The 27,644-nt window shown below is 35.2% G+C and overlaps 1 protein-coding gene across 1 annotated transcript in view; it reads right to left on the reverse strand.

The window, feature by feature from the left end:
* The window catches only part of mycbp2 (MYC binding protein 2), a 503,803-nt gene that overhangs the window by 285,023 nt on the left and 191,136 nt on the right, over window positions 1-27,644 (reverse strand). Inside the window, 7 exon segments of the mRNA XM_039745368.1 lie at window positions 7,728-7,932; window positions 8,675-8,792; window positions 10,035-10,116; window positions 18,730-18,849; window positions 22,290-22,397; window positions 22,927-23,013; window positions 24,465-24,610. Of these exon segments, the coding sequence (XP_039601302.1) occupies window positions 7,728-7,932; window positions 8,675-8,792; window positions 10,035-10,116; window positions 18,730-18,849; window positions 22,290-22,397; window positions 22,927-23,013; window positions 24,465-24,610 (866 nt within the window).

Here is a 27,644-nt window from a genome sequence, read left to right on the forward strand (position 1 = left end):
AGCATATGCAAGACTTGCTCAGTTGGCTTTAAATAGGGTTACCTGCCTTGGCCATTCAAGAATTTCCAGTTTTTTAAGCTTTGAAAAAAATCCGTGTTGCCTTCGTGGTATGTTGGGGATCATTATCTTGTTGTAGGGTAAAGTGCTGTCCAGTGAGTTTGGGGGCATTTACAGGAATTTCAGCAGATGTTTTAATACATCTCATAATTCATTGGGCCACTGCCAATAGCATTTGCATCATCAATGAATTCAAGTGGAGCAGTACCTGTGGCAGCTATACATGTCCAAGCGCCCACCACCACATTTAATAGATGAGGTGGTGTGGCATGCTATGCATCTTGGCAATTTCCTTTTCGTCTCCACACTTGTCTTATCTGCCCATAAGACATTTTTCCACAAATCTTCAGGCTCTTTAAAGAACTTTATCACAAACTGGTCATCATGTTTTTGTGGCTAACTAATGGTTTATAACTTGCAGTGTAGCCTCTCTATTTTTGTTCATGAAGACTAATGTGGATAGTAGTCTCTGACACATACACATCTGCCTCCTGAAGACTATTTCTGATCTGCTGGATAGGTGTTTGGGAGTTTCCTTTAACAAAGTGAGGATTCTTCTATCACCAGCAGTGGAGGTCTTCCTTGGCTTATCAGTAACTTTGTGATTAATGGGATCACTAGTGCATTCTTTCTTCTTAATGATACTCCATACAGTTGTTTAAGGTAATCCTAAGGTTTTACAGATGTTTCTAATGGTTTTAGTTTTGTTTTTCAGCCTCATACTGGCTTCTTTAACTTTCACTGGCACAGCTCTTTTCCTCATGTTGAGGAACAGCAACTACAGAATCCAAAGGTAGTCAGTACGTAGAAGCAAGTCTAGGTATCTTATGCCTGCACCAATAAAGTAATGAAACACACCTAAGTAATAACAAACACATGTGATGCCAATTGTCCCAAACATTACGGCACCCTAAAATGGGGAGGGTGGGGTTTGCATTTAGAAAAAGTGTTATAATTTCTACGTGGTCTGACCGAAATGCATGCAAATACTGTTAAATAAAATTCTGCAATGTGCACTTTAATCACATCTGAATATTTTTATTTGTAATTTTAAACTGTGAGCGGAATAGTAAATCAAGGAAAAATCTGTCATTGTCTCAAACATTATGGAGGGCACTGTATTTAGTTAGCAGCCTAAAAAAATCCTTATTGGTTGGTTCCTGCTGATGAGTAGGAAATAGCATGTACGCTATTGTCAGTTCACAATGTGTAACCTAATACTGTAGAACATAGCTTCTTAAACTATGAGTCACAGGTTGCTGCCTTTAGGATTACTCATGGTCATGACACACTGTTGAACTAGATGGGAAAGGGTTACATATGATTTGTGAAGGATCTCGTCAAGGGTTACCGTGGGATGTCTAAGAAATTGATATGGCTCTGCTATGACTGTTGGGAACGATTGTACTGGGGGACCCACTATAAGTGTTGGCAGCAATTTTTCTTGGTAAATGATACCACTAGAATACCAAACATCAAACAAAATGAAATGATGCCATCAAAGCAGTGTTAAAGGAATAAAAGGCAAAAAACATTCAAAGCAGATGAGATGATCTGTAATAAAACTGTGTTAATTGCAATTGAATAACAAGTTAGAAAAATGTATACAGTACCTTCAGGTACATTCTGCGACTAAGTTATCTAATAAGAAAGTTGGAGCATTTCACATTTTTTATTTACTTCATCCAAGTCAGTTGTCACAGTTTTAAATATTTCTGTTATTATGAGCCAAGGAGACCCGGGTTCGCTTCCCGGGTCCTCCCTGCGTGGAGTTTGCATGTTCTCCCCGTGTTGCGTGGGTTTCCTCCGGGCGCTCCGGTTTCCTCCCACAATCCAAAGACATGCAGGTTAGGTGGATTGCCGATTCTAAATTGGCCCTAGTGTGTGTTTGTGTGTGTCCTGCGGTGGGTTGGCACCCTGCCCAGGATTGGTTCCTGCCTTGTGCCCTGTGTTGGCTGGGATTGGCTTCAGCAGACCCCCGTGACCCTGTATTCGGATTCAGCAGGTTAGACAATGGATGGATGGATGGAATTACATGTGTTAATGGACTGTATTAACCTCCGTAGCATTACATTTTTTCCTGAAAAACATAAAAAGCATTGCACTGTTTGCTTGAAAAACTACATATTTGTTAAAATTGATCTTACTTCTGTAAAATGTGCAAAACACTAAAAATACAGAAGTCAGAAGTGTAGAAAGTATAATGATGATACAAATAACACTGAATAATAATAATAATATAAATAATAATACCGTATATATTGTCAAAATGTGTAGTTTGTGTGGTATATTTTAAATCACGGTGAAATGCACAATCCAACATCACAGTTGAGATAGTATAGTACCATGATTCCTTGCAGATTCTCTTTTCAGAAAGTTTTTGAACAGCAAACTACACATGTGCGAATGACATGAGCGTAACACCCAGGCCTGTCGCTAACCCAAGAAATGCCTATAACGTTCCCGAGCAACGTTCAGCACTAACGTTCTTGCCACTTTTAAAGTCATAGTAATCCTCGTATCTAATGCTTACGCAGATGTGTCTATACAGTTGCCCGCGTGAGGCTTGGGACTAACGCTTTCAGCACAGTTTTTACAGAATGAGTGACACTCTGGTCTAACGCTAAGGGGGGTACATACTTGCTTTTGAACAGTTTCCAAATTTGACTGTGGGGTCTCAAAAGCTTTTATAGAAAGCAGTTTTCACTTCAAATGATGTATAAATGACATTGATTGATGTGTGTTAGTGGTGGAGGGTCTGTAACTTCAATTTTGAGTAGCACTCAAAAATTAGCAAATTAAAAAGTAACTATTAATAGAAACAGATTAATACCAGCATAAAATCATTATCACTATTACCATACAAAAGTAGGAAATCAACTAAAATAAGTTCCTCATCTAGCTTTAAAAACAGTGGCATGTAAAAGTTTGTTACTGTGAATAATTAAATGACACTTTTTTTCAGCATTTTATGAAATATTAATATATTGTTTTTGTTTTGTACAGTGAAAAAAGGAAAGTAGCACCATACACCATGTACAAATTCTGACTCCTCAAAACTTGTCCCAACAATCAGCAGTTGTCTAGCACTCTGAAAATAATTGATGCTCACAAAGCAGTAGAAGGTTACAAGAAGATAGCAAAGCGTTTTCAGGTAGCTGTTTCCTCCGTTCATAATGTTGTTAAAAAATGGCAGTTAACAGGAAAGATGGAGGTCAAGTTGAGGTCTAGAAAACCAAGAAAACTTGAAAACTGAAACAGTTGCTCACTGGATTACTAAAAGGGCAAATAAAAACTCCCATTTGACTGCAAAAGACTTTTAGGAAGATTTAACAGATTTTGGAGAGGTGATGCACTGTTCCACTATGAAGCAACACCAGAACAAATATGACATTCACGGTACAGACAGCAGAAGAAACCCTTTCCTATATCCTAGCCATAAAATTCTGCACCTGAAGTTTGCAAATGAATATCTAAACAAGCATGCAGACAAAGTCAAAATGGAACTTTCTGGCCACAATGCACAAAGGTATGTTTGGAGTAAAAAGGGTACAAAAATTCCAGGAAAAGAAAACCTCTCTAACTATTGAGCATTGGGGTGGATCGATGATGCTTTGAGATTGTGTTGCAGCCAGTGGCACTGGGAACATATCATTCGAAGAGGGAAAATAGATTCAAATAAATGCCAGTAAATTCTGGAAGCAAACATCACACCATCTGTAAGAAAAGACAGATTCACTACAACAAGATGATATAAAACACACCTCAAAATCTACAATGGAATACCACAAGAGGTATAAGCTGACGGTTTTGCCATGGCTTTCATAGTTCTCCAACCAAAAACATCAATGAAAATCAGTAGATAGCTCACAAAAGAGTACTGCATGCAAGAGAACCCAAGAATCTTGCAGAATTAGAAGCCTTCTGTGAAGACGAATAGGTAAAAATACCAAAAGTAACAACTGAAAGACTCTTAGCTGGCTCCAAAAAGCATTTACAAGCTGTGATACTTAAAGGGGGTGTTAGTAAGTACTGACCATGTTGGGTGCCCAAACTTTTGCTTTAGGCCCTTTTCATTTTTTGATGTTTTGTACCTGTGAATGATGGAAAGAAAAATGTAATCTTGCTAAAAATATTAAAGAAATGTGTCATCTTTAACTTGATGCCTTTTGGTGATCAATTCATTTTCTGTTCACTTACCTAGTTACAGTAACACACATTTTAAGCAAAGGTGCCCAAACTTTTGCATGCCACTGTATTAGTTAAAAAAGTAATTAATTAAAAAGGAACTGTTTTATTAAATAATGGAAGTGTGAAAGGTAAAAACCATCTTGTAAGATTTTAATTACCATCTGAAGATACCTGAAAGGAAAAGCCCCTCTTCAGGTGTGGATAAACTGTAACTCTGGGTGAGTGTGTTGCATGTACTACTGGCAATTAAAATGGTAGAGTACAAACTATAATACTGCCCTATCCTTGACATCAGCAGCCACTGCATTCCTTGTCGCATGCCCATTGGCTCAGACCTTTTGGGTGCTTATCAACTACAGTTCCATTTCTAAACTCATCCTATGTTTATATCAGTTAGGCAGCTGTATTTTTCCAATGTGTTACTTAGTTTAAACAACATCTAGCTGCAAACTGATAATGCTGACTAATTACAATAATAATCCATAGATAATATTAGTTCAATCAATTCAGTCTTAGATATGTTTACATAATTGCTTTTCACACCAAATTTTTCTAGAAAAGTGACTTTTTTGGTACTAGTACGGTTAACTTATCTAAAGCCACATGAATGGAGCTGCATTGTGAGCTGCTTAGGTGCACAAACTCATCTCAGTGAATGTTTCACTTGCATCATTGGGAATCCAAGTGGTTGTCAAAGAGAGTGAAATATATAAAATATACAAGTTCAAGCAACTGCTCTCAAGGTAAAATTGAAACAGTAAACCAAATCGTGCTTGAAGTTGTGCATAACGTTACTTCGATTTAAGACAGATCATTTTGCAAATTCACAGATGGTTTTCAATGGGAAATTCTAAGCTTTCAACACTATGTACAGCACAATCTGTTTGAGACATCGCAATGAACAGTCCAGACAAATTTCCTTAAAGAAAAAGAATGCTATATTTCAAAAAAACTGGTCCATTTAGAGCCGAATTGTTTCATGTGGACATATAGACAGACTGACAACGATATTGCAATAGGTGTTTTATTTTTATACAGTGGTGTGAAAAACTATTTGCCCCATTCCTGATTTCTTATTCTTTTGCATGTTTGTCACACAAAATGTTTCTGATCATCAAACACATTTAACCATTAGTCAAATATAACACAAGTAAACACAAAATGCAGTTTTTAAATGATGGTTTTATTATTTAGGAGAAAAAATCCAAACCTACATGGCCCTGTGTGAAAAAGTAATTGCCCCTGAACCTAATAACTGGTTGGGCCACCCTTAGCAGCAATAACTGCAATCAAGCATTTGCGATAACTTGCAATGAGTCTTTACAGCTCTGGAGGAATTTTGGCCTACTCATCTTTGCAGAATTGTTGTAATTCAGCTTTATTTGAGGGTTTTCTAGCATGAACCACCTTTTTAAGGTCATGCCATAGCATCTCAATTGGATTCTGGTCAGGACTTTGACTAGGCCACTCCAAAGTCTTCATTTTTTTCTTCAGCCATTCAGAGGTGGATTTGCTGGTGTGTTTTGGGTCATTGTCCTGTTGCAGCACCCAAGATCGCTTCAGCTTGAGTTGACGAACAGATGGCCGGACATTCTCCTTCAGGATTTTTTGGTAGACAGTAGAATTCATGGTTCCATCTATCACAGCAAGCCTTCCAGGTCCTTAAGCAGCAAAACAACCCCAGACCATCACACTACCACCACCATATTTTACTGTTGGTATGATGTTCTTTTTCTGAAATGCTGTGTTCCTTTTACGCCAGATGTAACGGACATTTGCCTTCCAAAAGTTCAACTTTTGTCTCATCAGTCCACAAGGTATTTTCCCAAAAGTCTTGGCAATCATTGAGATGTTTCTTAGCAAAACTGAGACTAGCCCTAATGTTCTTTTTGCTTAACAGTGGTTTGTGTCTTGGCGTTTTTGCCCAGTCTCTTTCTTATGGTGGAGTCGTGAACACTGACCTTAATTGAGGCAAGTGAGGCCTGCAGTTCTTTAGACGTTGTCCTGGGGTCTTTGTGACCTCTCGGATGAGTCGCCTCTGCGCCTTGGGGTAATTTTGGTCGGCCGGCCACTCCTGGGAAGGTTCACCACTGTTCCATGTTTTTGCCATTTGTGGATAATGGCTCTCACTGTGGTTCGCTGGAGTCCCAAAGCTTTAGAAATGGCTTTATAACCTTTACCAGACTGATAGATCTCAAGTACTTCTGTTCTCATTTGTTCCTGAATTTTTTTGGATCTTGGCATGATGTCTAGCTTTTGAGGTGCTTTTGGTCTACTTCTCTGTCTCAGGCAGCTAGTATTTCAGTGATTTCTTGATTGAAACAGGTGTGGCAGTAATCAGGCCTGGGGGTGGCTACGGAAATTGAACTCAGGTGTGATACACCACAGTTAGGTTATTTTTTAACAAGGGGGCAATTACTTTTTCACACAGGGCCATGTAGGTTTGGATTTTTTTTCTCCCATAAAACCATCATTTAAAACCGCATTTTGTGTTTACTTTTGTTATATTTGACTAATGGTTAAATGTGTTTGATGATCAGAAACATTTTGTGTGACAAACATGCAAAAGAATAAGAAATCAGGAAGGGGGCAAATAGTTTTTCACACCACTGTGTATGAATCCAACTAAAAAGGACAAATAACTACAGCACATAATAATTTGAGTATTTTTCAGTTCCTTTTTGTATAACTAAGTTTTACATGTGATTCCACTGTTGATTCCATTGTTGAAATTTGCTCCATTTAAACACTAGACCTGGATTTATTTTTTTTAATTATGTCTTGATTTTTTTATATGACAGTAATATACTTTTAAAAAGTATTATGTTTTTGTTGCCTATGAAATATTTCAAGAATTATATTGTGGTACAACATGCCCTTCTTGGAATGGTACCGATCTGAAGATTAACAGTAAAATTCGACTATATGAACAATTCTTTGTTTCTGATTTCATATTAATCATTGTGCATGTAATTTCCACCACTACCAGTCTCATCTAAGAGTTCTACAGAACAGTTATAAACATGTCTTCCCTAGATGGATATGTACATTGTATGGGCTAATAAAACAGTGAACTCTTCAAATTTTTTAAAACACTTGCAGTTTTCAAATATCATTTGCACATTCAGCAGAGAGAGTAGTTATATTTCAGAGGATTACCAAGCATTTCACATCATCAATTGGTTCAGAACTGTAATGCACCCATAAACTTGTACCAGATATCAACACTTTTGTTGATCTCCGCTAACCTTTTTTTTTTGCAGTCTTTTCCTTGACATAGGTTCATGGTTGTCATCAATAGTTTGTGTTTTGTAATGATCCAATCATATGCAAAGGCAATATATATTATTTAGTACCTGTTAAAAGGGGTCATTCATGGCAGGATAATCAAAATTGTCTTAGTGCTGGTACTTGCAAATTGGAACTCATTACTTCTTCACAATTTTGTTTTTAAAATCTAAGAAACGTAATAGATTTACCAATGATATGCTTGCTGGCAAAAACTTCAGATGTTGCAAGAACATGAGAATTTATAAGTGCCTCATCAATTCTTAGGAAAGTCTGATCTCCACTGGCACCAATCCATGTGGCCTTGCGTCCATATTTTGCTCCAATATTTGGCATAGGGGATGGTTTTGCATTCCAGTATGGCATGTCTAAAATTGGTCTTCCAAGCTGCCCTTTCTGCAAAGTCACCAAACAATAAAAAAACATTTTTTTTTTAATTTATGAACTTATATGTAAAACTATATTGGCTAGCAGAATGGTAGCTATACATTTTCCATTTCTCCTCAATTAAATCTACTTAGTTCTAAACAGTTTCTGCATTGGAGGTTACTAGTTCACATTTGAATTATACTGTATGTACTACATCTCTTTTTTTCCCCTTTATATGACCAGAATAATACAAAGACTTAAAGTTGTCATAAGAAAAGACTGTTGTTTCATGGCTTCTTTGAAAATCTAAACCTTCTTTCTTTTAATTAAGGCCTAAAGCAGTTACATTACCAATTATATTCTGAATGAATTATACAGCTAGAGAAATTTGTTGATATACCTTATCAATCCTATTATCTAGAGGTTGACTAATCAATGTCACGGTTTATTATGATAAGATATCTACAACTTTAATGCTATTAATGCCAGAAGGAATAATGTCAGAAACATTTTGTTTTAGATTTATCAGCTAAATTATTGGTTCAAATAACACCTGATTGATGTTTATAGTTATTTATAAGGAGGAGTATTTCAAGTGTTTAATGCATTTAGTTAATGCAGACTTGAAAATATGTTGTATACATTTTTGCAATTGTAAAACGTGATTCTATATTATTAGAAGGAAAAACACACATTTGCATGTGACTGGCTGATGTTAAAAGGTAAAAATATGTTATAAAAGTAAAAAGAAATGTATGTTTCTACTTACAGAAAAGCTCCCAAATGTGAAAACCTGACCATCCATTAGAAGAACTGCAGTATGATTGCTTCCTGCTGTAACATGAATGCTTGGTCCAGGTAAGGACTGGACAAGGGTGGGGGAGCCCCTATAAGAAATTTTAGAAATCTCAAACAAAAACTTGCTGCTTGACTAATTTGATAGAAAAAATAAATACATTAAAATTATACACTATACACACACATATATATAAATATGTACATATACATACACATATACATATATATATATACATACATACATACATACATATATACATACATACACACATATACATACATATACATACACACATACACACACACACACATATATGTATATATATACATACACACACATACAGTGGAACCTCTAGATACGATCACCTCTGTATACGAGAAATTCAAGATCGCGTAACGAGCCAGGCTGTGGTTATGCGTGACGCGTTTCCCAATCCGCCTTGACTCTGGGATTCACCCAAGCGGACGCTGCCAGCCCGTCAGCTCACTCAGTGTTCCTTGCTCTCCCGTAGCGTGAGAATCTACGCATTTGTGCGTTTGTGATTTCATTGTTTCGCTGTAGCAGTTCGCTGTATAAGCGTATCCAAAAATATCGCGGACATGCAGATGGAGAATAGTAGACGATTGCCCTAAAGAGGAGAGAGAGAGAGAGAGAGAGAGAGAGAGAGGAGGGAGAGGCGCGCACGCGAGCGAGCGAGTGACATAAGGAGAGAGAGAGAGACGCGCACGCAAGCGAGAGAGATAAGGAGAGAGAGAGAGAGAGAGAGAGAGAGAGAAGAACCATCGGCTCAGTTATGCTCACATGACGCTCAGCAGACAAAGTGTATCCATACTACTTGTATTGCAAGACATCGCTCGTTTTATCAAGTCAAAATTAATTAAAAAATTTAGCTCGTCTTACAAAACACTCGTAAACCAAGTTACTTGCAAACCGAGGTTCCACTTGTATATATTATTTATCAGTGTTATTTGTTAGGAAAATTGATTTTTATGTTGATATTTTTGGGGGTGCGGAACGGATTAACTGGATTTACATTATTTTGAATGGGGAAGTTTGTTCTAGATACGAGAAATTCGCTATACAAGCTCAGTGCTGCAACGAATTTAACTCGTATCTCGAGGTTCCACTGTGTATGTATATATATGTACACACACACACACACACACACACACACACACACACACACACACACACACACACACACACATATATACATACATACATACATAAATACACACACACACAAACACATATATATACATACACAAATACATACAGGGAGATAGGCACACAGAAATATATAGAGACAAACGTATAGATTGGTGGGTACCTGGAATTTACATCACCATGTCCTAGTTGCCCATGTTGACCATAGCCAAAAGTGTATACATCTCCATTTTCCATCAGTACCACTGTAATACATGGGAGTTGGAAATTTTATACCTATTGAAGTAATGTATCTTAAATTGGAAAATTATACCATAATATTAACATTATGTGCAAAAGATATATATATACAAATTACATAAAAGATACAAAAGAACATGATGACTTCTCAATTAAGCTATACTTGATATTACAAAAACGGTTTCTTTTACCACTCTCTTTCCTAGACCTCTCTTATACTAAAGATTGTAATACATGTAAGTTGAATATCTCCAAAAGATGGAAAAGAAATAAATCATAGAAACTAAACAAAAATATTTAATAAGCTGAAATTATACAGTCAGATAAGTGTCCACTTAAACAAAAAAAAAAAAACACTCAATAAAAAATATCTAAATAGACTGTGTGTAACCAACTGAAATAAATATTGCCTAATGAGTTAACTAACCATTTAATTTATAGCGATTGATTTCAGGATAAGATCAGTAAAGGACCCAAAATAAAAATCTACTTGGTACTACCTGTCAATGCTTAATCATCAGAGTTTTCAAAAAGTAAAAGATCAGTGATGGGTATTAAATTAAATTATTCAACAGCCAGATGAAAACGATAAAAAATGGTTTAGAAGCATTATACAGCTCTATCATGACTGTGCCTAGATGAGGCATTCCTCAAAACCATGATAAAAAAGGTAAGTCTTCTACCAGAAAATGTTACCAATGCACCACAGACAAATATTTGGCTGCTAAGACAAAGGCTGGAGAAAGTTAGCATACATGAAAGCAGGAAATACAGTAGGGTGAAAAGAAGAATTGTATTATTTAAGACAGCTTACCAACACTCTCATTTTTAGTACTCATTTATAGCATTCAGTAGATTCTAACAAAATATGACAGAAGTTTTGGGGGAAGGCACATAAATGCAGCAAAGTAAGATTTGCAAAATATATTTAGTCCAAAATTCAAAGTACTACAAAATTATGCTCTCTACTGCACTGCTTGGCAACTAATTATGAGCATCTACTGTTCTCTGTGCAAAGAAATACTTTAAAGCTTAGTGTGAAATTTATCCTTAAATACCATCCACCCGTGACCCTGTGCTTTTAATGATGAGCTCATTTTAACTGAACAGCTGGCATTAACCAACTCTCTCCCCAATTTTAAACACTTCAATCATGCTTATCTCTTTATATTTGTTTACTAATTCTGATTAGGTTCACCACTTTTAATCTCTCCTCACACTTAATATACCCCCATAGATGCCAAATTACTTTAGTCATTCTGTCCTCGACCCATATTTTTTGTTAACATGAGAAACAAAACTGCTCTCAACACTCTTTAAGAACATTGTTAGAGGCAAATATTTCAGACAAAAATAAAATAAAAATATATAAATGAATCCTGATATGTCACAATAAATAAATAATAACAAAATGACATTTAAACATACAATTAAAAGTGCCACAAAACATCTATTTATACATACTATTTTGTTACATTTGTCACATTTCCCAATACATGTATCTATGTGAATATTTATTTTACACATGGTACTTTGTCAGTTGCTCAGTTTAATTCTTTAAAGTACATTACACGTTAAACCTAGCAAAATATTAGACAAAATAATTTAATGCAAAATAATTTCAAATACATAGAGCTACCAATGCAGAGTCCAAGACTTAACAACCAAGGTCTGAGTCTTAGAAAAGACAACAGGCATCTTGTAAAGCCGAGAATGACTACAACATCATTTTATATCATCATATAAAGCAGGATTTAATTTTTGTGTAAAAGGTTTTTTAGGATTGTTCACCTTGCCTGTAGTAAAATTTAAATAATGCAATCTTAAATCATCTGAATCATCTGCAGGGTTGATGTAACCTTAAATATAGTCAACTAAACACTCTTTGGCCAAATTTCATCCACTAGGGGCACACAAATCTCCTAATTAAACTCAGGGTTTCAGCAGCAGCTCATTACAATTTTATAACTTCATTAATTTGTCTCTTCCAATTACCTTAGGTTTTAGTGTTAACTTCCAAAGGTCTTTAAATGAAAATGAGGTTAAGTAAGGACGCTTACTCTACTTTTCAAACGTAGCTCAATATAAAACCGTTAACAGCTTAATTCACCTCACAGGAGAGAAGAAGACTCTAAACTTATATGTTCAGTTTCTAAATCACCAGGTCCAATAAAAAGTTGTGGACAGTAATAGTCTATCTAAGCAGCACCAGAAGCAAGATAGACAGAATCCCTGTGATTATGGTGGTCGAGTTAACTGAAGTAAAAACTCACATACAGAAATGGGCTCGTATTGGGCCACCACACGATGAAGACAAATACAGAAATAAGATACACAAACAAATGTTTTATACAGCACAATGCCCACCTAAATGAATGTATAGCCCTGTTTTCCCAGGCTATGAGAGAACCACAAATAATATGCAATGCATACAAAATCAATACATTACCACATTAAAAGAAAATGAAAAAAAAAAAACGAAGCTGCACTTTGGGATGCAACATTTCAATATCTATAACATGGCATGTCTCCTTTTCTTCTTAATGTCAATTTTGTGTTGGCTTGTATTATTTTGGTAATAGATAGTGGCCGACTGAAACATATAGCCTTATTATGTTTTCCACTCAAAGCAGTGTAAGTACAAGAACCAGCTCTAATGCCAACTAAGTTACCAGTGCAGGGTTCGAAAAATTTTGTTAATATTAACAAATGCAAGCGGATAATAATAGACACATTTTATTCAGTTTTTCACAAAGATTTTTTTTTTTTAACAATGACCAGAAACATATGGAAAGAAATAATGACTCTGTCCCTAATATAACTGCTCTAGCTATAAAAACCTGGACACAAATAGAAGAACAAGCACAGGCTTGGTCCGCAATAGAAATAAAATCCTGCAGTACTTCTTTATATTCCCTGCTTTGTGCCCCATTAAATGCAAGTTATTGGCAATATACTAATAACCCAATTGTGTTTCACTCACTTAGAATATGGAACCAAAGTAGAAAGCATTTTAAGATGGAGAAGCTTTTATCTGTGGCACCCCTGCAAGAGAATCACCCCTTTCAACCTTTTTCAACCTTTTAATATCTGGAAAAAATTTGGGATTAACTTGCTTAGAGATCTTTATATAGACAATGTCTTTGCATCCTATGAACAATTACATTCCAAATTTAACATTCCAGCTACACATTTCTTTCACTATCTTCAAATTAGGAACTTTGTTAAACAGAACCTTCCCGATTTTCCTCATCTTGCACCCTCATCCATGCTGGAAAAAATATTGCTCAATTTCAAGGACTCAGACACCATCTCTGCAATATATAAAATCATTTTACAGTCCCTCCCTTTCAAAGATCCAAGAGGACACTGGGAAAAAGATTTCTCAATTAATATATCAGAAAAGGAGTGGAAAGTAGCAATGCAGAGAATTCACTCAAGCTCCATATGCGCAAAGCATACAATTATACAGCTCAAAATTATATATTGAGCACATCTGTCTCGTCTAAAACTCTCCAAAATGTTTCCAGGGCAAGATACAACCTGCAAACGCTGCAATCAAGTCACAGCCTCACTGGGTCACATGTTCTGGGCCTGCACCAAATTATCATCATTCTGGACCAAAATTTTTAATTACCTTTCAGACAGCCTTGGTGTCACAATCCCTTGAAACCCATTAATAGCTGTGTTTGGGGTTCCTCCAGATGGGTTTAAAGTGGAGAAGGACAAACAAACTGTGATTGCATTCACTACACTTTTGGCACGCAGACTTATTCTGCTAAACTGGAAGAATCCAAACTCTCCTCTTTTAAGTCAGTGTGAAACCAATGCTTTATACTATTTGAAACTGGAAAAAATCAAATACTCAGAGGATCTGTACAGATTTTTTTCAAAACATGGCAGGATCTAATCAGTAATATTTTAAAAAAAGCTATTAAAGCACAGAGGAAGCAATTATTTCTGTATTTCTTTTTCTTCTCCATTCATCTCTATTGGCTTATCAAACTTTCAATTTAGGTATGTTTACATGCCTTAAATTTTACTCCGTTCGCCTTGCTCTTTCTCTCAGGGGTGGGGGTCGACTTGTTTTCAATTCTACTTTTTGTAAAAATTGATTGATTTGTATGGAATGATTGCAATAAAATTAATAAAATCTCAAAAAAAAAATTGTTCCTGCCAGTTTTTACAAAAAATTTTTTTGGAAGTTTAAAAAGCAAAAGCATTGCACTAGTTTGATTTTGGGAAATCTAACATTTCTCCTGGAGTGTTAAAGAATCTTTACAAAGTGTATCTTATTCATATTTTGCTTCTGAAGAGAAGCATTTTCTTCAGTATCCAATTGTTTAGACACATTTTTCAATGTTTCACATTACTATATCTTCTGAACGTTGCTTAACAGATTATGCACAAGTATAAATATGATTTACATTGCTGCAACAAACAAAACTTGTGTTCAAAAACTCAAAAACAAGCATAACGCATGTGGGTGGAAGATTAAAAGCCATCTCAAGACAAAAAAAAAAAAAAACAAATGAGAAAACTTAAAAGTGAAATGAAACAAACTGTGGGAGCTAATGTCATCAATCTGAGTTTCTTTTGGGTTTACTATAATAAATCCAATGAAACCTAAAAGAAAATGTTAATCTAAAGACTAAAAATAAACCATATATACAGTAGTTTACAGAAACAATACTGCTGCCTAATAAACACCATCTACAAGCATTTTCTTATAGAAAAACCTCTGAATATATTTTACTATTATACAGTTGTTAACAAATATATATGAGAACAATATTTGTACAGCATTAGTAGAGGAAACATCAACATCAAATTCAAGTAAAGCCAGAGCATCTAAAACTAAAGCAATGCTACTTAAGTAGTAAAGTTCCAGGTAATTATGCTCTTGTAAATGTGTCCAAATTTGGCTCAAAGTACTCTACTTGATTCTTCTTCAGCTTCCAATTCAGTTATTGCCAGCATGATACATCCCAATGAAAATGATGCAGCCATCATGGTACCTAACATACAAACATGGCTAGTTTGTGATATACAGTGGGTATGGAAAGTATTCAGACCCTCTTCAATTTTTCACTCTTTGTTATATTGCAGCCATTTGCTAAAATCATTTAAATAATTTTTTTTCCTCATTAATGTACACACAGCACCCCATATTGACACGACAAAAAAAAGAATTTTTGAAATTGTTGCAGATTTATTAAAAAAGAAAAACTGAAATATCACATGGTCCTAAGTATTCAGACCCTTTGCTCAGTATTTAGTAGAAGCACCCTTTTGAGTCTTCTTGGGAAAGATGCAACAAGTTTTTCACACCTGGATTTAGGGACCCTCTGCCATTCCTCCTTGCAGATCCTCTCCAGTTCTGTCAGGTTGGATGGTAAACGTTGGTGGACAGCCATTTTAGGTCTCTCAGAGATGCTCAATTGGGTTTAAGTCAGGGCTCTGGCTGGGCCATTCAAGAACAGTCACAAGAGTTGTTGTGAAGCCACTCCATTATTTTAGCTGTGTGCTTAGGGTCATTGTCTTGCTGGAAGGTAAACCTTCGGCCCAGTCTGAGGTCCTTAACACTCTGGAGAAGGGTTTTTGTCCAGGATATCCCTGTACTTGGCCACATTCATCTTTCCCTCAATTGCAACTAGTCGTCCTGTCCCTGCAGCTGAAAAACCCCCCACAGCATGATGCTGCCACCGCCATGCTTCACTGTGGGGACTGTATTGGACAAGTGATGAGCAGTGCCTGGTTGTCTCCACACATACCGCTTAGAATTAAGGTAAAAAAGTTCTATCTTGGTCTCATCAGACCAGAGAATCTTATTTCTCACCATCTCAGAGTCCTTCAGGTGTCTTTTAGCAAACTCAATGCGGCGTGTCATGTGTCTTGCACTGAGGAGAGGCTTCCGACAGGCCACTCTGCCATAAAGCCCTGACTGGTGGAGGGCTGCAGTGATGGTTGACTTTCTACAACTTTCTCCCATCTCCTGACTGCATCTCTGGAGCTCAGCCAAAGTGATCTTTGGGTTCTTCTTTACCTCTCTCACCAAGGCTCTTCTCCCCCGGTAGCTCAGCTTGGCCGGACGGCCAGCTCTAGGAAGGGTTGTGGTCGTCCCAAACGTCTTCCATTTAAGGATTATGGAGGCCACTGTGCTCTTGGGAACCTTAAGTGCAGCAGAAATTTTTTGTAACCTTGGCCAGATCTGTGCCTTGCCACAATTCTGTCTCTGAGCTCTTCAGGCAGTTCCTTTGACCTCATGATTCTCATTTGCTCTGACATGTATTGTGAGCTGTAAGGTCTTATATAGACAGGTGTGTGGCTTTCCTAATCAAGTCCAATCAGTAATCAAATCACAGCTGGACTCAAATGAAGGTGATCTCAAGGATGATCAGAAGAAATGGAAAGCACCTGAGTTAAATATATGAGTGTCACAGCAAAGGGTCTGAATACTTAGGACCATGTGATATTTCAGTTTTTCTTTTTTAATAAATCTGCAACAATTTCAAAAATTATTTTTTTTTGTCTGTCAATATGGGGTGCTGTGTGTACATTAATGAGGAAAAAAAATAATTTAAATGATTTTAGCAAATGGCTGCAATATAACAAAGAGTGAAAAATTGAAGGGGGTCTGAATACTTACCATACCCACTGTATAGATGGTAATTAAGCAACTGTTTACTGTGACACTACTATGAAGCATGAATAATCAAGCTGCTTCTCTCTGAGCTCATGCTTTTGATGTCCTTAGTATCCTAGCATGCTTCTAGCCTGCATTTCTGTATCTCTTTTGCAAATCTGGGCTTCAACAAGGAGGTGAATGAGACCTTCAACTCCTTTGGTCCTTGTTCAAAGAAGTAAAGGCAATTTGCAGCTAGCAACTCCAATCTAATACAGGAGACTGAAAAGCAGATGTGATGATAAGTGCAAAAAACAAATACATGTAACTTTAGACGCTTGAGTGACCAACTGACTCTGTGATAAGACTGCCACATCATAAACCTGAAAGGAACAAAGACAGTTTGTAAGAAATATACAATTTATGGATGGCTGGAGATAAATGAATTGTAAAAAATATGTAATATTACTCTTCATGAAGAACCAGATATCACGCAATTAAGCCCAAGCACCACAGCAATTCCTGTGTCACTAGGGTTTAGTAAACAAACTTTAGGCACTGTTCTAAAAATAAATACATTTCATTTTCTACTGCTCTAGTCTAGGGTTCTATAGACCACAGAGCAAACTGCCGAACTTGCTAATTACAAATAATTGAGTTATTAAACACATAAATGGTCTTTAAATTTGTATCAACATGTTTTTTCAAAAACCCAAAACTTGGCTACATTCACACTACAGCACAATCCAACTTTTTCACTCATACAGCACATGACACATATCAGATCATTTGAGAAAAGTGTGAATAGAAAAAAACAATTGTAAATCAGAACATTTCTGGTCAGATCCAGAGCATTTTAATATGTGGTACTAAATCTGAGACAGACATAAGTAACTTAAATGTGACGTACGTCTGAATTCTAGAATTGGAAGTTGCATGGAAATTTATATTCCCCAATTAACTTTATGCCAATGTTTATGCAGTCATAAGTGCACAGAAAGTGAAGATAAATTATTTCAGTATCAACTAAGACAATGAAAAGAAAGTGACTTAGAGGATTAAATAAGCACATGGGGCAACTGTTGCCAGCCAATACAACATAGCTGCTACATGTTTTTTGACAGGAATTGCCCCCGCTTGTGTAAATTCTTCCAAAATAATCTTGCAGACAGAGCTTGACGTAATCAAACATGCCCCTAGACATTCTGAAATTGTCAAAAACTACTATTTCGCATCAAACTCTTCTCTCCCCAATAGCAATGCCGCCTTTCTTATTCCTACAGGTTTCTTTGTACAGATATGGCAGTGACAATTATACTTAAAGCAAGAGTTATAATCTTTCATTTTCCTTTCCTGTTCCTTGCCATCACATGCCAACAATTCAGATATCTTTGCACTGAAAACAATGTTAAGTAGCCTAACAGGAAACATGCTGTTGGTGTTCATGAAGGTCAAAGACAAGACACATTTTTATTAATTTTGCACATGTGGGGCACAGTCAGGATAGATATCTGTATATATTCATATCAGATTGGGAAAGGTTTACAAAATTAATTTGAAAAGTCAAATAATAAAATTGGAAACAATAAAAAAAACTCTGAATCCAGTTACTTGGATTGTTAAAGGAAATACACTAAAGTAATTTTAAACAACAAGACTAATGTGTTTAAATTTTGGATTGTCAGAAAAACAAACAAATAAGACTAGTTATGTTTAAATTAACTGCTGAGTGTACCAAACTACCTATTTAATCTTAAATTTATTTTATTGATTGTTACAAAAATATAGAGTTTAATTAAATTCACAACAACTTGAAGCTTGAATTTTATCATTTGCAAACAAAAATTATTATGGCTGAAATCAGTAACACAAGTGGGTAAATATATTGCCAAGTATTTGACAAACATTCTTTCCAGTGGTATTGATTTCAAAATTGTATTACCTTCAATTATCACTTTCATTTTAATTGTAATGTTCAATAAGATTTTCAAACCTGAGTGATGGAATCCACAGCTGACTTGAACAGCACGAAGATCACAATCAAAGCGTACTGTTCCTGGCGGATAGGTAGTAATTTTACTGGCATCCTTGTCTCCTCGTTCTCCACTGCCATCTGGAGATTAAACAGTAAAACTAAAAATGTAAATGATTTTCACAGTTTGATGTGGGAGGAAAAAAAAGCACTGCAAAATCCTTTGTAAAAATCAAAGATATGAATTCAGGTTACTTCTTTTTCCTAAAAAGAACTGGTAAAATCTCTGTCTAGTCAAATCAAGCAGTTTTAATTTGGGGGATGATGAAAAGCCTCCTTGGAGAACCAAACCAAATTGCACTATGTCACAGCTGTAGTCTACTCACCCCCACATTATAATTTTATGGAGTTTATAAATTGTCAAGATAAAAATTATTGATAAATACAAACTTACAGAAAATCAGAGTAATTCACAAATGTGAACAGTGTTTAAGTGCATTTGAGCTTCTGAATTAAAGACCAGCTTCTCTATTCAATCACTCATAAAGAACCCTGTCTTCATTTCAAATGTTTGAACTTGCTTGAGCACACCTCACTTTGATGCACTACATTGATTTTAGGGGAAAGAAAAAAAAAACTGTTTTGAATATTGTGAATTTACATCTACATAACTGACATGGAGGATTACATAACCCAAGTAACTTCAGATTTTTTCCATGAACACTGGAGTATTGTTTGAAGTTGTTCAGCGTTCACTCCAACTGGTGCCCACTGCAACCCACTAAATAAAAAATGTTATTCTCATTCTCCATAAAAACATAAGGTTAACATTTTCTCAGTGATCATCACAGCTGGTCAGTGATCTCAGAGAAGTTTATAAATTAAGAAAACAAAGAGAATGTTTGTCGAGACAGGCGCATAGCTATAATATACACACATCCATTTTCACAGCAATTAAAAATAAACAGCCAAGGGTCAACACTGCCAGAGTAGTTAAAGTTCACAAAGTCAACTGGTTCAACCAAGCTCTCACCAGAGATATCAAGACTACAAAATGGACCAAGGACTTTCCAGCTCATTCTAAGCTTGTCTTTTTGACTAAGAATAAAAAGGTATTGCTAAAACTCCCCTACCCATTCTCTCATGTTTAGGCAAGAAATAAGGCATGAAATAATCAAGGAACTAATCCATAAATGCAACAGTACACCAACAGGATGTAGAAACAGGCTGTTTTAACTGTACTTGTAGCATTATTTCATTAAAATTGTCTGTGGCACTATGACAGCATGTGGCAATGCTGTCTTATAGGTATGGCACTCTCCTTCTCTTGACTCACTACAAGTCAACCTATTAAATTTACAAAAACAAACTTATCACCCCAGTAAGAAAAGAACACTGGATAGTAACAGCAGAAAGCAAGAGACTGACTCTTTCACTTGTATGCTTATCAACAATTACAAATGTGTATAGACCATCATGTAACAGTTTAACTAGTATTATGTGGAATATGATGGAGTTGCAAAAATAAGAACAAGGAATTACTCACCATCTAATGAATAACCATGCTAGAAAGAACATGCATTGTATATAATCAGAAGAACTTAATATATATCTACACACTGAGTTGAAGCCACATATTACTAGTATTAAGTTTTTTCCTAAAACACAATTTTAAACTGCCATTTTCTATTTTATTTGTTACTGTATAAGCAGAGGTATTAGAGAATTAATGAAAGAATAGTACTAATAAAGAGAATAGGTCACTGTATGTTATAAATCTGCTCTGTAAAAACATCCCAATAAATAAGTGTTCAAAAATAAAAAGTTTAGTAACATATTAAATGAGGAAATGTATAAAAATGTATCAAAATGGTGTAGAAATGATGGATTTCAAGCAAAACTGAGCTACATTTCCAATTTTAAAATCCTTGATTAAGCAAAATCAAACCTCTCAAAAACAATTACTAACAATGCCAAGTGTGTTCTGCTAGGAATTAAATGATACACCTATTGTGAAGTTCACAAAATACCATAAAGAAAAAGTGTCAGGTGTTTCTTAAATGGTGAGATATTTTTGATATTAACAGATCTCCTTTTAAACTGGCATTCCACCTCTTGAAAATATTTATGCAAACTGATGCTTAAGAGTAAAAAAGAGCTCAAACACTAAATTTTAATTATATGGATGATCAAAAACTGTAAAGTACATTTTTTATTTCAAATTATAAAAGGAAGAATTACATATCCTTCAGATGGTTCGTTTTACTTTTCATAGAAACCTAATTGTTAGAACATGAATCTAATAATATCAAAAATCTCCCCTGTGAAAAATTCCAAACATATTTTCACATTTTTATTTTCATGTATCTTATCTATCCTAACAAAAGTTCTAGAAATATGTTTTGTATGACTAAATAATTGATAAATTTGTTTATTTGAAAATAGCAGTCACATGACACTGCAATGCTTTGGACCTGCTTTTTTATGGGCTAATATAAATAGCTTGAATAATCTACAGACACATACTTTGTCATCAGTATCTAATCCTTGAATCTACAGTGTGACAGAGAAACAGGCAAAATAACAAAATGCAATGCTATTATACTTGCATAAATCACTGTTATACTTAAAAGAGAGAAGGCAAAATTGTATTTATCAAGGAACAAAGAGAAACTAACCACCATATAGGTAATACAACTTTTGCAAAGTTCTAAATTTAAGAAAATGTAAGCAGTTCAGTCACCATGTTGCAGGCCAAAAATGTTGCTGGTGTCTCAAATATTTCAAACTATGCGGATTACACTTGTAATTTTAGAATAGTGATTCTCGACCCCACCCCAATTAAGTCACTTTTAAGCATCACTATTTTTGACATTCTGAAAAATGGGTAGATCTGCTATCTTTTGAAAGATTATCACAAATAGCCAATCAAATTATAAGATTTATATAAAAAAAGTACAATAATCAAGCAGACAGATTATTTGAAATAAAAATGAAGGCAACTTTTCCTTTCATACAAGTGAAAAAATAGGGATAAATAAATAAATAAATAAATAAATAAATAAATAAATAAATAAATAAAAGTATACAAGAGCAACTATACTGTTCCTGGAAAAGATAACTGTACTCCTTTGCCGACATGGTATGAAAAAGCAAAAACTGTTTGAAATTAAATATAAATTTACAGAGAAGATAGGTTTAATAATGATGCTTACATTTATACCTCCTATTAATCTTTTCAACAGTTTACATTCTGCCAGATCTAAGCAAATGAAAACCCCATGGACAGCCCTTTTCTCTCAATTTCATTAGTAAAAAAACCTGTATCAAATAAGATAAAAGTAAGTCTTCCTACACCAATGACACCAAACACAAGTGGGACAAGAGAGATGACCTTTTTCAGTTATATCTCTAAAAAAAATCTCTCTTCAGGTTAATGTATACCAAGTCAAATAAGAAAAAAAGAAGAAAAAATATATTTGTGTATCTTGTGCAGATCTTTAAAACAAAGACCGGATGGAATAGATGACCTGGAGATAGGGCACATGTCCCCTCCAGGGCAGTAAGGAAGACTAAAGTACCTTTATGTTTGTCCCGCTTATGCTTTAGTTGTGCTTGAAGGGGTCTTAGTCTGGCTAGGGCCTGCTCTCGATGGTTCATAAAAATGGGACCAGGAAATACAAGGGGGCCTGAGGAAAAAGAAACTTTCACATGCATGGGAAAGCTCACAAATGGGAAATATGATCAATAAAATAAAGCAAAAGAAGAAAAAAGCCCAGAAAAATTCACAATAATGCAGTTGCAGTTTGTATGCACTAATTTTCATTTATAGTCTACTTTCTTTTATTATTTTTATTAAAGGGCTAAATTGCAGCTTAACCCTGATTTTAATGTTTAAACTTAAATGAACAGATACAAATTCTAATAAACTATAGCATCTAGCTTATTAATTGATAGTAATTATCTAAACTTATAAAGCCATATTCACTTTCACTTAATGTTCTTTGAAGTTCAAGGCTGTCTTTTCTGATCTACCATCTTTGTAGTCAGGAATAATACAGAAGTGAAATGTAGGCAACAGTTTAGGAAGCCTTTTTTGTAAATAGATAAGGCTGCAAAATCTATGCCACCAAAAAAAGAGTCTATGCTCTGTCTGCAGTACTCAATCATTACTATTTACAGTGTTTATTATTACTTCATTAATGAAAGACATTGTACCTCTTCCTTCCTCTAGTCTGTGTCTTCGATTAATTCTCTGTCTTTTTTCTTCCTGTCTTATTTGGATATGTTCTTCAATATTCACTCCTGGAAGAACAAAAACAGCTACAGATAAAATTTGTGAATTCAAAATAATCAAAATTAATAAATATAAGACAGAAATCAGTTTCATGAAAATTACTGCATATCATAGACAGCATACAAAAAATGACGAGGTTAAAATAAACATAAAATGTAAAAATGAAGAAAGTGAATTAGCAAAGAAGCAGTGAGAAAATAATCAGAATACTTAAGGTCCATGGCAATGATCAGTGTTTGGTTACTTTAAAATGGGTAATAGATGTACAGCAATGTTCAATTCATATCTTGCCCCACAACAGGAAACTGGAACTTGAAGTTTGCATGTTTTCCACATGTCTGCACGGGGTTTCCGCAGGTGCTCTGGTTTTCACACACAGTCCAAAGACATGCAGGTCAGGTGAAATGAAGATGCTAAATTTGCCTTGATGTACATATATATGTTCACCATGTCATGGGCTTGCACTTTACCAAAAAACTGTTCCTGCCTTGCAGTCTGTGCTTTCTGGAATAGACTCCAGCTTTACCGCAAACCCTGCTCTGGATAAGCAGGTTTCAAAAATGGACAGACAGATTGATCTTACTGTTTATTTAACTGGTCTTTTTTCCATCTTTTATTTTGCATTTAGAAAAGAGTAGTATTGTGATATTTGCATTTATAGCAAATTCATAAATTTTCATATTTTTTCCATAGTTCTAAGTTCTTAAAACTCTCTTTAGTCATTTTCCTATTCAGTTTTTCTGAATTCTGTGGAGTTTGTTCCCTTAATTAAATCCTAATAATGACAATTAAAAAAGTGAATACCACAACAAATGACATAGAATAATAAAGCATAACATCGGAAATTTCAAAACTAGTTTGATAAATTTTACTGAAATGCAGCAAGCATTTTTATATGTTATAATGAGTTAATTTTTTTTAACCTGGCTTTAAGTTTTTCATCATCAACATTGTGATTTTCATGGTTTTTTCAGAGGTTCTCATTATTTACTAGTGATTAAGCTAGTGTTAGCACTTGCAGAGTTCAGTGTCCTGGTGTCTGCTCTCCCTACTGTAAACTGTCATTATTCAGGTACACCTTCACCGAAAAGAAGCAAATGAATAGAAAAATGGCAAAAAAGAGTTAAGAAATAAAGACTATGCAAAAATACAAGTATTGCAAAACACCTTATAAATTCAAATCTTGCACTACTGACCTTTTCTAAAAGAGAAATGAATTAAAAAAAAAAAACAACTAATTAAACAATTAAATCAATTAGAGAAAAATTAGTGTCTAACAAATTTAGAACCTTACATACATGATTAAATTCTTAAGTAAAACTACAGGTATGGACCACTGAAGGGCTTTTACACAAGGATTTATTGCTCATAACAAATATTAATGCACAGAAAACTTGGTCTGGTCTCTCAATATGAAAAATGTCATTTTATCTGCTGTGGAAAGACTATTTCTTTTTACCTAAAAGCAGATCTAAGGGAATCATTTCCTTGACAGCATCAAATATGCCCCTTTGTCTTGCCTCCTGTCCATCCAGTTCTCGTGCACAAGCTTTGCAGCAGCCACAGGCTGAGCATCCCGATTCACCTGAGCCACAACCACATATTCTAAGATCACATGCAATAAAAAAAGAAAAGAGAACAAAATTAAGCTTTCAAATAACCAGAGTAGATTGTTTATGATAACTGCTGTTACTAGAAGTTACACAGGTAATATAACTTAAGCTCGTGTAAATAGCAAAACGCCTCTCCTCAACAGAGAGAGAACAAGAACCTACATTAACGCAGACATGTGCAAGTTCAAACACATACACACACCCCCACTGAAAATCCAGCTTTGAAAAGTACTCCCCCTTAATATTTACTATCATTAAAAAAACTAAAAAATATAAAATGTTTGTTGAAAAGAATACACCTCTAAGCATTTAAACATTTCAAACAAATTTACCTGGATTATGAAAACTAAGCTTTCCCATGAACTGAAGAAGAGATTTTTGACTAACAGAAGTCAAAAGATTTTGAAGGGACTGAAGAATACTTTAAAATCAGTAAAAAAAAAACGGGGGACACAAAAAGCAAAACTCAATCACAAAACACTATCCCCATACTGATTGCAGCATCACTATTTTATAGAAAGGGGGGAGAAACACAGTAAAACTATAATATATTCTTAAAAATACCATACTGTATCATTCTCCTAGGAATCTGCAACAGTTTGAGAAATTTTGCAAGACTGAACCAAAAAACCAAAAGCTACAAAATTGGCAGCTAACAAATATTAAACACTTGGAAAATTTTTGGTATTAGTACTCTAATATATTTACACAAATACATATATATGAACATGAAGCTGACTAATTCGAATCTAGCTGTCTTCATTAGGCTCTACGCCACCATGAATCAGTACAGCAGATTCAATGTACATTGGTAAGGATTCTACAGCTGTTTGAAATTGTGGAATGAAACACGACTGCACCTCCTCCAGACTGATCTTTCTCCTCTTTTGTTCTAACAGTTCCAATTCCTAGCTCCTCTACCCCTGAATGTGTTGAAAAAAATCTGAGCGTAATAAGCCTGTTCCGTTTTTTTTTTAGTTCATGCTCAGATTGGCTATTCCCTTTCCAAACTACGTTTTATTGATTGTTCCATTCTTTCTTACACCTTCTGCTCAATTTTGTGCTAGTGATCAGAAAGATTGGTTGTTTCATTTATTTTCTTCCATGCCCTTGTTCAATTTTTGTAGACACTTGACTGGTTGTTCCATTTTTTCCTGCATCTTACACCTGCTTAAAGTTACACTCTTGTTTTTCTTTCTGAGGTGCGCTCCTACAGTATTCCATCTTGTCTGCCATATTACGGATTGGTTTCATTTACCTTATGAGAGATGTTATTTTAATTTGCATGATTTAGATATTACAGAAATATGTAATGAATATAAATATGATAAGTGACTACTTGATGAAGCAGCAGAAAAATAAAGTTAAAATGTTCTAGGCTTCAAATCAGTTAACTAAGTTCTCATATGAAACTGAATGTTGTACCATGTGTATATTGTTTACCTTGTTTTAACTTCATTTGGCAAAGAGAACAGCAGCAGTAAAGTGTCACTTTTTTATTTAAAAAAAAAAATCAAGGATTTTTTGCTATGAATACATCTGTTGAGATATTTTCTTTAAAGGTTTTTATGATAGATGGATGGACAGAACTTATTTCATGGAGGAAAATTGGCTCTTTACAGAAGCTCTTCAAATAAACACTAAGAAAATTAAAAGAAAGAAAACATCTGACTTGGCTGTCATAGTCACAGTGAAGCATTATGCAGGCATGTTGCTGCTGGTATAAAAGAGCCCCAGTAGTGTTCTTGACACATTCATGTTTATTACTACTACCCCCTACTAACTGACAATAAATATTTCTTCTTCGTTATCTTTTTTTTTTTATTATTATTATAATACCTTTACGGTAGCAGCAGTAGGGCTGCAACTAATGATTATGTTATTATCATATGTTTATATGTTTATTTTTTGATTAGTCATGATTATTTCATGCCTGACTATTTTGATGCCTGCGACCTGTAGTTGCACATACTGTTCTGGGCTTTAATGCATGTCTAACCTCATTTACTCACATCTGTCAACCTGTGAATATCACCCTGATGTCTCTGCATTAACACGATTAAAATTAATAATAATCAAATTAAAATAACCAGTGAAACATATGAATTTGAAAATAATCAGATGTTTTTGTATTAGTGTGACCAACACAGTAAAAAAGAAATACATTAAACAATACAAACTAAAGCGCACATGCACATAGTCTTTAAACAAAAAAAGTGCATTTAACTTAACCAAAAAATACATCAATAAAACTGAAATTTTTCATATTTTAGTAATAAATGAGAAAATGTACACATAAACTACATGATGTGTAAAGCCTGAAGTGCAAAGATCAAATAAACACTTTCACAAAAGGTTCAAGGATGATACAATAGCTTCCGTGGTGCAGTGGTAGGAATTGCTGACTTATAATCAGGATCCTGACTGCCTCGTATATATTTACCGTTTTGAGTAGTGAGTTGCTCTTATTGTTAATATTATACAATAAACACATACATTTGATTTGAGTCTGTAACAGCCACTGTATTAAATGTATAGTAAAAGTTTTTTTTCACTTTTATTCTCTCAGTCACGAACGATCACAATACATACTACTGGCCCCCCAGATATCGAATGCTGTTACATTTTATCTCCATCCATCTATCCTCTTCCGCTTTTCAAGATCGGGTCGCGGGGGCAGCAGCTTGAGCAGAAATACCCAGACTTCCCTCTCCCCGGCCACTTCTTCTAGCTCTTCCAGGGGAATCCCGAGGAGTTCCCAGGGCAGCCGGGAGACATAGTTACTCCAGCGTGTCCTGGGTCTTCCCCGGGGCCTCCTCCCGGTTAGATGTGCCCGGAACACTTAATCAGATGCCTGAGCTACCTCATCTGACTCCTCTCGATGCGGAGGAGCAGCGGCTCTACTCTGAGCCCCTCCCGGATGACTGAGCTTCTCACCCTATCTTTAAGGGAAAGCCCAGACATCCTGCGGAGGAAACTCATTTCAGCCACTTGTATTCGCGATCTCGTTCTTTCGGTCACTACCC

The sequence above is a fragment of the Polypterus senegalus genome, chromosome 2, assembly GCF_016835505.1.
Source record: "Polypterus senegalus isolate Bchr_013 chromosome 2, ASM1683550v1, whole genome shotgun sequence".
NCBI classification, from domain to species: domain Eukaryota; kingdom Metazoa; phylum Chordata; class Cladistia; order Polypteriformes; family Polypteridae; genus Polypterus; species Polypterus senegalus.